The sequence below is a fragment of the Trachypithecus francoisi genome, unplaced genomic scaffold, assembly GCF_009764315.1.
Source record: "Trachypithecus francoisi isolate TF-2019V2 unplaced genomic scaffold, Tfra_2.0 Lachesis_group15, whole genome shotgun sequence".
NCBI classification, from domain to species: domain Eukaryota; kingdom Metazoa; phylum Chordata; class Mammalia; order Primates; family Cercopithecidae; genus Trachypithecus; species Trachypithecus francoisi.
The window spans coordinates 67,530,722-67,542,287 of NW_022681460.1; the positions used below are offsets into that span (position 1 = coordinate 67,530,722).

At 42.3% G+C, this 11,566-nt stretch overlaps 1 protein-coding gene across 1 annotated transcript in view; it reads right to left on the reverse strand.

Annotated features, from left to right (window-relative positions):
- SASH1 (SAM and SH3 domain containing 1) overlaps positions 1-5,786 on the reverse strand; it is a 362,686-nt gene extending 356,900 nt beyond the window's left edge. Inside the window, exon 1 of the mRNA XM_033235129.1 lies at positions 5,606-5,786. Coding sequence (XP_033091020.1) covers positions 5,606-5,650 — 45 coding nt within the window. The 5' untranslated portion in view covers positions 5,651-5,786. The remainder of the gene's footprint in view (positions 1-5,605) is intronic.
- Between the last annotated feature and the right edge of the window lie 5,780 nt (positions 5,787-11,566).

An 11,566-nucleotide genomic window follows, 5' to 3' on the forward strand; every position in this document is an offset into this window, starting at 1 on the left:
GGTCTCACTATGTTGCTCAGGCTGGTTTCAAATTTCTGGCCCCAGTTACCAACCTTTTGGATACTGTATTCAAGAAACAACTACAGTCCTTGAAAGGAGAGAAAAGGGAGCAAGGCCTTATAGCAATGCTCAGTTCTTCTTTTCTTTTGTTTTGAGATGGAGTCTTGCACTATTGCTCAGGTTGGAGTGCAATGGCGTGATCTCAACTCACTGCAACCTCTGCCTCTCAGGTTCAAGTAATTCCCCTGCTCAGCCTCCTGAGCAGCTGGGCACCCACCACCATCCCTAACTAATTTTCGTATTTTCAGTAGAGACAGGGTTTTTCCATGTTGGCCAAGCTGGTTTCGAACTCCTGACCTCAGGTGATCTGCCTGCCGCGGCCTCTCAAAGTGCTGGGATTACAGGTATGAGCCACCATGCCTGGCCTGCAAAGCTCAGCCCTGTACTGATACCAGCCTCTTGGGAAATACTGAAAAAGTTACTTAACTTCTCTGTGCCTCAGTCTCCCTTCTTTGTAAAATGAGGGATTGGTTAAATCAGGGGTCATAGCTGAAATATTCACAGGCCCCAATAAGTACTCAAAATGTAGGTAAAGAGGAGAATGCTTGCCCTGTCTACAGGGGATAGCTATACTCAGCATCAGCTGATAACTGTCATCTTTTGCTTCTGTTTCAAAAAAACAAAACAAAACAAAACAAGCTGTCCCTGGATTGTTATGTGAAAATGTCTTAATTTTAAATATTTGCTAAAAATGTAAATAAAACAACTACAATTATAAAAACCGTATGTAGGTCAAACAGAACATGTTGATGATGCTTTAGAGTTCTTGCCTTCTATGATTCAAAATTTCTCCTGAAACCTAAGACCTGTCAGTCTAAACATACAACACTTTGATTTTCATCATTTGTGTACCTGATGTGGTGGCTTGCTTCTCCTTTCAAAACATCAGGTGGACTGTGTACCTCTTTTTCCTGTAAGTAGCATACACTTTATTTATGTCAACTACAACTATGTACATGCCTAGAAAAGTTAATAATCTTGACCTGAAGTATGCTGCCAAGTAGCCAAATATCAATGGGTGGATACCTTAATGTCAATAAAGACAGAAGGGAGAGCTGGGAGAAGCCCACAAACTAGAAATAAAATTAAGTCAGGGTATTAGACAGTTTTCATACTGCTAGAAAGAAATATCCAAGACTGGGTAATTTATAAAGGAAAGAAGTTAAATTGACAGTTCCACATGGCTGGGGAGACCTCAGGAAACTTACAATCATGGCGGAAGGCAAAGGAGAGACAAGGACCTTCTTCACATGGCAACAGGATAGAGGAGCGAGTGAAGGGGGAAGAACCCCTTATAAAACCATCAGACAGGCACAGCGGCTCATGCCTGTAACCACAGCATTTTGGGAGGCTGAGGTGGGCCAATCGCTTGAGGTTAGGAGTATGAGACCAGCTTGGCTAACTTGGTGAAACCCTATTTCTACTAAAAATACAAAAATGAGCCAGGTGTGATGTTGGGCAGCTGTAATTCCAGCTACTCTGGAGGTTGAGGCAGGAGAATCACTAGAACACGGGAGGCGGAGATTGCAGTGAGCTGAGATCGCACCACTGCACTCCTGCCTGGGTGAGAGAGCGAGACTCCATCTCAAAACAAAACAAAAACAAAACCCATCAGTTCTTGTGAGAACTCACTCATTATCAGGGGAACAGCATGGGGGAAACCACCCCATGATGCAATCACCTACCTCCCTCAACACATGGGGATTACAATTAAGACATGAGATTCAGGTGGGGACACACAGCCACACCACATGGTAAGGAAGAAAGAGGAAAAATGTTTCCTGTTCATCAAACAGTAGCTGAGGAGCAGATTGCAGGAAAATGACCCTCAGGAGCATGAATCCAGCTGTGAGGCAGGAGGGGCTTTGAGGGAGCAGAATGCTCCAGGTGGCAGGATGGTTGCCTGCAAGAGAAATTTTGGCCTGAACTCTCAGGATGGGGACTGATGCCTGGAGAATTTTCTAGGAAGGGGTTGGTTAACTCAAGGGACAGGGAGGGAAGTATGAGACAGATTTACTGGTCTTAGGAGTAAATCTATGGAAAATAATTCGACTTCTCTCTCAACCTGAGCATAAATAGACTGCTGTCTGCAGAAGATATCCATAAGGTGCTGACTTGATGTAGTTTGTATCCTACACAATCCCATCAGCTGACTAGTGTTTCATGTTTTTCCTTAAAGATATGTTTTTCTCCTTACTCCACTTGTACCACACTGGTCTCGAACCACTGTCATCTCATGTGTAGGTCCTGTAACAACAGCTTTCTTACTGGCCTCTAGAATCTTCAGAATCCAATCTACCTTGCCAGATTCATTTTCCCTAAATGCTGCCTTTATCAAGCCACTCTACTGTTCTGACTCCTTCCATGGTTCTCATGTCCTACCCAGTCTAAGATCCTCTGCTTGGCCTTCAAGACTCTCCAGAATCTGCTCCATGCTCCATTCTCTATCTTTCCCCAGTCCCTCACACCCATTTCCTGTTCAATCACTCAGTAGTATCCTATCACCAGAGGCGTTTCTGCCTCCCAGAATTTACTCGACACTATCCCCTTCATCTGGATGCCTATCCCTCTCCTTTTCAAATTCTATCCATCAATTTCCATCATGAAACCTTCTTTAACTCTTCTGGGCCTCACAGACTTCCCTGACTTCAGACTTGCTATTCCACTTAATTTCTGAACCATGCCCTCTGCCACTCAATTATATATTATTCTGTTCTCTAATTGTTTCATGGATGTTTGTCTTGTCTCACAATTATATTTTGACCTTTCTGAGTCAAGATCACGTCTTCCTCCTCTGTATTCTCCATAGAAACAGTGGATTTAGTCATAGAGGCTGGGTTCAATGAGCACTTGCCTGATGCTTCATTGAGGCAGGTATTCAGATAAGCTCACTGGGAGAAAGAGGATGGTGGCAAAGAAAGATGGCTGGGGTCTCTTGGGAGGAGATGATCAGACAAGACTATGTAGAGAGCTACCATTGCCCACTTTCCCCAAATAATCATGCATGGCCATCATGCCCTCTGTTGCCTGCACTTTCATATATGGTTCATGCTTGTTGAAGTTGTGCTAGGTTGAATTGTTGCACTGGGTTGTATGCAAGGGGAGACCTGATCCACCAACCATCCTGGACCAGCACATAGCCTTGGAGACTTCAAGCTGCACTTCGTGGCAAGCCTCTGAATTTGAGCTCCCGGGGGTCACTATTATCCTCTTTGAGAGAAGCATGGTCCAGTTATGTCCGACATGGAAATGAACTTCTAAGTGACTCCAGTATTCTGCAAGAGTGAAGACATTAAAGAACTCAGATGCACTAAGAGCAAAAAATGATGAGAGAACTCTGGATGGAAGAACCACTCTGATCATCCTGGTGGAGAGGGCTGAGAGACAATGTTCAACATTCTGTAGGAAATCACCTTAGATTTCTCACTCCCAGCCCATTCCAGAGAGTGCCAAGCCTGTTATTAAATCTCTATGTCTCACAATCTACACAGTTCAGATAACAACCTGCTGACCACAGGAGAGGTTGGTTGCATTAATTATGATAGAAAGACACTGTGGAAATATACCAGGCCCTCCAAAATCCATTTCTGTTGGTTCATACAGGCTGAGTAGCCATTGGCTCATAGTAAATTGCAGTCCCTCCTGCCCTGTGCCGTGCCTGTACTGGGTGTCTGTGCTGGCAGGTGTTCTGTCCATGACACAGCCTGGAAGGAGCCTAAAAGAGGTGAATGAGCTGCCACCAGCTCCCTGAGGCAGTTTCTGGGGTTGCTGACTTAGCTCTCTCACGGGAAGCCACCACCCACCTGCCAGGGGAACTGGTGACAACATGTAGTGGCAGTGGTGGAGCCAGAGGTGAAAGAGAGGTCCAAAATGAGGGGAGAATTTTCAAAATGGCAGTTTGGACAACCATGATTTAACAAAACAACAGGCTATCTTGAATTTGCATGGTAGCTACTTATAAATCCGATAGTTCTGTCATGTGACTATCTTATCTGGAAAACTCCTTGAGCAGTTCTGGGTGGACAGCACCAATGCCTACATCTCAGTTCTTTGTGTATTTCCTGAGCATCAGCCTCTACCGAGTCCCCATAGGTTTAGGACTCTGAAGCCAGTCAGAGCCTGCTGCTACGTCAGCTCCCAGCTCCTTGGAGCACAGATGCTCCTCTCTGCCTGGAGGATATGCAGAAAAAAACCTTTTTAATTTTTCTATAGGGCATCAAAACAAACTCTTAATAAAAATAAAGACATTAAAAAAACCCAAGTATTATAAGAGCATAGAAATGATTGAGTTTCCAGAATACAATGTATTAATATTTTTGCTAAGTAAATGAGTGAAATCATTGGATAAACAAAAGTAAAGGTATTAAATGTTTGAATACCGACCTAAAAATTGTGCTTTTTAGTTATGTTTAGAAATAATAATACTTCTTTTTACCCTCCTTTCTCCAAAGACATCACACAGAATGGCTTACCAGCTCAGATACAGCATTATAATTTAAGACATCAGAGATACTGAACATTCTTTAATGAATACAAGTGACTACTCTAGAAACCAAGGTTTCAGTATGCTCACAGAATAAACTTAGTGTAATAAAAGATGGTAGTATAGGTTATACTGCCAGGGAAAAAAGAGATGAATCACATCATTGCCACCAAAAGATAATTTGTTATACCATCCAACTGAAAAATCACCTGTTTGTAACAGAATTTTCTGTTTCCAACGAAGCTGAAACTTACATTAGAAAGGAGAAAACAAAATGAAATTTTATGCTATGAGACAGTGAAATATAACTAAAAAAAAAACAAAAAAAAAAAACCCCAAAACCAACAACAACAAAAAAACCCACTGGAATGAGGGGTGGGGTCTGTGATCTTGTAGCCAGACTATGGGTTGTTTGGATAGAGGGACTTCAGTTTACTCAACTACAAAATGACATGATCAGCTAGAATCACCGAAGTCAGGAATCTCTGCATTCTTTGATGCATTCAAGACTGTACCAAGTCATCTACAGTAAACTCAGCAGTTCTTGGTCACATAAAGGGAAAATGGCAGGTACGAATATGTTCAGTTCAGAAATCACAAAGGTTAGTCTTAGACATTAGAGTCCTCTTTTATTATGCCCCTCTGATCAGGTGTATATATACACACCTTAGAGAAAATCTTAAAAGAGGTACAGTTAAAGAAAACCAAAAGCAAAAATCCAACACAGAGTTCCAAGAAATGCTTCATTTATATTAAAAATCTAGCTTAGAATTCCTTTCCCCCGGCGAACCGTATTGCTTCCACAAAGTCATAAAACCTCACATGCCCACAGCTGTTAGTATTCTTCAATAATAGAATTAGAAAAAGTTCCTCCCAAACAATTCATTCAAAGCCTTTTATCAGTAACAAAATTTGATATGTAGAAGGCACGTTTCACTTCAAGTAATGAGCAAGAATACAATCCTTTGATTATAAATTCCCCTTTCATCTCATTTTCCAAAAAACCACAAGGAAAATGTCCAGCATGATGTCCTTGATATTTAAACGCTTTATTCAACTTACCATTAGTTTACTCCAAAACTCAGCTTCCCTTGTAAAATGCTCCATAGTGAAGGGATAAAGTTCTTGTTCTGCCTTGTCAAATGTGTCACTTGTGCTGCTCAAGTGACTGAGCACAGGGAAGCAAACATTTCAGACGAGCCACTTTCATAATATTGACTGTTGCATTCTCTCATAGCTGGGAGTCTTGGGAGAAATGGAATTTACATATGTGGAGGTGAGATGGGTGTGGGCATTTCTCACAGTTATGATTCAAAATAGAGATATGTCTCATTCGAGAAGGTAATAACATAAGTCAAAGAAGAAAAGTATCCCTTAGCATTACTGCCACTCACGACAAGGCAACTGACACTGCCATGTGCACAGGCGCCACACCTCAGTCATCATGCCAACAACAATCCTTCAGTGGGTGGTGAAGTTTCCTTCTGGCATTTTTTTTTTTTTTGACTCTAGTAATTATAAATCTCTCAGCTCACTTTAAGGTGTGTTCGGTACACAAGAATGGACACCTGGAATGCAAGTAGAAGTGCAAGCTCAGGAAGGCAACTTTTGGCAATCCTGTAGGCAAAATTAACCGAAGTTGGCTACCAAATCATTCATCCTCCGTGCTACTTTGTTAGAACAGGTCAATTAGGATTTTAAACAGCCATATAAAAACATAGGTGCTTACAATATTCTCACTTTTTCTGAAAAGAGGCAGGAGAAGATAGAACTTCCTCAAAATATCCTTGCGAACTGGATGTGTGGTTATTATCTTAGGCACAACTCATCTTCATCCGTGCTGATTAATGATACTCAAAAGAAACATTCTTATAAACAGAGAATTCTCACGCTCCTACCCACCATTCCTGAAAGTGGAACAAAAAAGCAAAGGTAGAACCCAGATGAAGCCTGATGGGAGAGACCTGGAAGAATTCTGGTCCATTCTTTCTGTGGACTTTACGTGTTCGATGAACATTTCTGGGACATTTGGATACAATGAAGTGAAAGGTTATGATGAAAAGCAAAACTCAAATGCACAAACTGCTTTTACCCTTTAATAACCCTTCTCCTGAGTGTTCTAACCACATCTTCCTTCCTTTGCCAGTTCCTAATTCCACAGGACTTACTGTGTAGTGGCCCTTTACAGCACAACATAACTGTGGTCAAACTGTGAGCTTTACCTCCAAAGCCTGGAGTGGAAAATCAGAAGCCAACATCATGTTGTTCCAATGTGGAATTCACCACTTGGACAGTTTTTCTCCTGCAGGGAGAGTCCATCCTCCCTCCCACATCTACACATGAGTAGGGCTTTCTATAATGCTTAGTTTTATAAAACTTTACCCAGGATAACAGTTATGTCTGGTACATTTTCTCTATTTCCTGGCTATGTCAAGTTAGTATGAGCTTTGCCAGATTAACTGCTTAAATGCACGAAAACAATTATTTACAAACCAAGAGACCCAGGAGAATGGAAAGCTGGTCAAAAAATGGTAACTTTTCAAAAGGAAAAATATGATTTTGCTGGGGAGATATCTAAAAGTCCTTGTTGACTTTCCTTCCCCAGGAGCCTGGGGAGGGCCACCCTTAGCTTAACCACTTCATTAACCACTGGGCCTTCAGAACCTGTTGTACGAGTCCTGCCTCATAACCGAGTCTACCTCTGTGCTGGTGTCTGTGACTTGGTGAGTCACTTTTGCATACTCTGCAACTCTTCCAAATATGTGAAACAACTATTTAGGTCTGGCAGGGAGTTTTCTTCTTTCCTATTGGTGAAATCTCATGTTCTATGTGGCTTAACATTCATTTCACTGAGTACAGGTACATATACTTTTACAAAGGATACACTTTTGAAAAGCTACAGTAAACCCATGATTCTAAATTGAGTCATATTTTTTGAAAACTCAAGGATATCTTGATACTTAAGGGAATCCCTGGCATATCCACTTGTAAGGTTTTACAACTTTTGCAAAACCACTTGCCAAATGAATGTTTTACAAGTGTGGGATTTCAAAGACCGTGTTTTACTAAATTGAAGGACACAAGCTCAGCCCATTTGGCCTATGACAAACTCAATTAAGGTTAATGGAGCACAAAAGTGGCTCTACAGGTAAATACTGATTCTTTTCCAGAGAGAGTTATCGAAGATTTTTTAGGCCAGGCACTGTGGCTCATGCTTGTAATCCCAGCACTTTGGGAGGCTGAGGCGGGTGGATCACTTGAGGTCAGGAGTTCGAAACCAGCCTGGCCAACATGGTGAAACCCCATCTCTACAAAAATACAAAAAAAAAAAAAAAAAAAAAAAAAAAGCCAGGCATGGTGGTGCATGCCCCTGTAATCCCAGCTACTCAGGAGGCTGAGACAGGAGAACTGCTTGAACCCAGGAGACAGAGGTTGCCATGAGCCGAGATTGTGCCATTGCACTGCAGCCTGGGCAACAGAGCGAGATTTCATCTCAAAAAAAAAAAAAACAAAAAAAAACCAAAGTATTTTTGAGTATTACTGATTTTTACTTGTGTGCAGACAATTTACAGGAAAAAGAGGATGCAAAATCAATTTACATTTTCTAACAAATTAAAATGATTTTAAGAGCAATCTGTAAAGGGTGAGTCAGCGGTGCCTTGAAAATAAACCTTTAACCTTCCTGCCCCTTTTTTACAAAACCAAGGCATTGAAAACCCAAAGTTTGGCTGGGTGTGGTGGCTCATGCCTGTAATCCCAGCACTTTGGGAGGCTGAGGTGGGTGGATCACAAGGTCAGGAGATTGAGACCATCCTGGCCAACATGGTGAAACCCCGTCTCTACTAAAATACAAAAAAAATTAGCCGGGCATGGTGGCCCGTGCCTATAGTCCCACCTACTTGGGAGGCTGAGGCAGGGGAATTGCTTGAACCAGGAGGCAGAAGTTGCAGTGAGTCGAGATTGTGCCACTGCACTCCAGCCTGGCAACAGAGCGAGACTACATCTCAAAAAAAAGAATCCCAAAGTTATTTTTCTTTGCAAAATGTTGATTCAATTTCTTGAAGAGTAGGCTAGATGCTCCTGAGGAATGCAAAGTGCTATGTTTATCGCTACCATGCATATTAGTAACAGGGTTCAGAGGTTTTAATTTAGAATTTTTACCCCTTTTTCTCCTTCTGTGTATTTTTCTCCTTTTCCTATGTCTCTCCATGCCTCCGTGCCTTAGTATGGTAGAAAACAGACCTAGCGTGCAAGGCTTCCTGGTTTGTGTTTTCTAAAAGCCTAATTTCCAAAGGGGAGATGGAATTTGAGGAAATAATAGCTCTGTGAAACAAGTCATGGTGGGGTGTGGTGGTGCTTTCATGTAGGAAAATGCTTCCCCCGGTCTAGGAGGAGGGCAAGGTCCAAAGGATGAGAAGCATGGCTCCCCGGCTTTCCTCTGGGAGGCAGAAGACCCTAGGAAGGAAGACTTGAGGGACGTCGCAGGAAGAGAAGGGATGGGACTGGGATTCACAGCCTCCACAAAGATTCTCCTACTTGCAGAGGGCATGGAGGAAGCAGAGAGCTGCTGGGCATCAAAGGGGCCAGTGGGGTCTGGGACAGTGGGGTGTGCTGGTGAGACCATAGTCAAGGCCATTTGCCTTACTGGGTATTGTATAAGCGTCCTTAAATCTGGTGCAGCTCTGGGAAGGAAAGAAGAGCTCAACAATGACAAAAATGAAGAACGGCTAGGGGCTCACAGTGGCTTTAAAACAAATATAAATGTTTGAGGACAAAGATTTATAGTGGGTACTCATTCTGGTGCCAAACACTGGGGTGAGGCCAATTTTTTGCTCAGTTTTTTGAGGAGTAAGCAGGCGAGTCATGTCCCTAGCATTATAACTAGAGAACCAGACTGTACTACCAGAGAGTGCTGTGTATAACTTTACCCCCAGATTCAAGGTCATCCAGAAGCCTTTGCGGAGCACCTTGACTCTACCACAGGGATCCAAGGTGTGGAGTTTACTGCTGCTGTTTCCTGACCCTGAAGAGTTAAGAGGCAGAGGATGAAACAACATATTGTGAAATGTCTGAATTAGAAGAGAGTATCATGTTCATTTGATTTTGGCTTTTGAACTGTAAATGACAGAGAACACATCCTTACCAAATAAAATTCTATGGCAGACAAAAAAGATCCATTTAGTCCATATGTGGTGGCTCATGCCTGTAATCCCAGCACTTGATGAGGCCGAGACGGGTGGATCGCCTGAGGTCAGGAGTTCGAGACCAGCCTGGCTAACATGGCGAAACCTCATCTCTACAAAAAATACAAAAATTAGCCAGTCATGGTGGTGGACGCCGGAGGGGCTGAGGCAGTAGAGTCACTAGAACCAGGGAGGCGGAGGTTGCAGTGAGCCAAGATCGTGCCACTGCACTCCAGCCTGGGTGACAGAGTGAGACTCCATCTCAAAAAATAAATAAATCAATAATAAATAAATAAAGAGATCCATTTAGGAGCTCAATGACCAAGTACCCCACAGGACCATAAGCATGGAACTGTCACCCCAGAAGTCAACCTGGCCTTGTTCTTCCAGTGTTAAGCACAGTGGTTTCTGAAAATGTATTGCACATATTGCCTATGTCCATTGCCAAGTAGTTTCCAGGACCACTGACAGATGCAAATAGAAAATAAAACTAAACAGAAGCCCCACCATGATGGTTTGAGGTCTATCAAACAGAAAAGGGATCTTCTTCAGCCTTCTGTCAATGATCCATAGAAGTGTAACAGATGAAACTTACAAAACCTTACACGAGTAGCAAAAGCTAGAAGAAAACCTTAACTCCCTCCTGTAGGAAGCCATGCAAGCACAGACAAGGGGAGCCAGCCTTCTCCCTTCATGGAAGGAAGGTATTAATACACAGAGCACAAGAGCAAAAGAGGAGGGGAATGGATGACCTGTGGGTGGGTGCAAGATAAAGTATATGCCAAGGCTGTGTCTTCATTTTCATAGACTGTTTCCATAAAAAGTGTAAGAATCTGGCAATTGTCAAGTTGCTGTGGTCAGCTACATGTTGTCCTGCATTAGGTTGCTGTTGGTGGACACTACGGGATCCCAGTATGCATGCAAAGGTGGTCTATTTTCTTGCCTCTGTCAGTAGAAGATGGTGAGTGAGGCCAGGAAACATCCAGAGGAGAACAGACTCTCTTACCACTGAGCACAGGCAGGGGCCTGGGGAAAGGTGTAGATATACTCTCTGCCTGTTCTCCAGGTATTGGACATTGGTTATGCAGAGTATGCAGAGTCCCTGAAGGAAAAGGAGAAAGTTCTGCTCAGAGGAATATTCATATGCTATACACATTTCTTGCTTTCTCTGTAGCCTAAAGATTGATTCAGACCTAGCAAGCCTGGTAGTAGTGTGTGACTCTTTTCTGGACATGAATCAGGTCCAATTTAGAGTGCATTTAAGATGCCCCTCCAGGATGTAATCTAATCTCAAGATCAGAATGAACTACCAGCCTGGGAATATCAACAGTATCTGAAGAGTTCTTGCTATTTTTAAGGAGAAGGGAAAGGAGGAACAGATTTTGAACTAAAATTTATTGAGTACATGCCATGTTCCTAGCACTTTTTAGGTGTCAGCATTTCATTGTCTTCATAACCCTGTGAAATAGATATTATCTTTCTTTTACTGTAGAGGAAACTGAGGTTCAGAGTTACCTGGATTTCTCACAGTCAGTCAGCTGGCAGTAGTTGTAATAGTGAACTTATTGGAGGTGGTTGAGCTGCTGGTAGTAAGGAAGACCATAACTTCTCTATGTGCTGGGAGCTTTACATACTTATTTCATTTAATTGTTCAATAAATTATTTCATTTAATTAGTTCAATAAATTTAATATCTAAATGTGGTCATTTAGATATTAAACCAGGATTCACACCCAGGCTGATTTGCTTCAAAGTTCATGCTCTTTCCATTATCTCATGATGCTCCTTTCCCTCTAAGTTGTAAATAACGATATTGTTCTTTTAAAGAAAAGGTAAAAGTC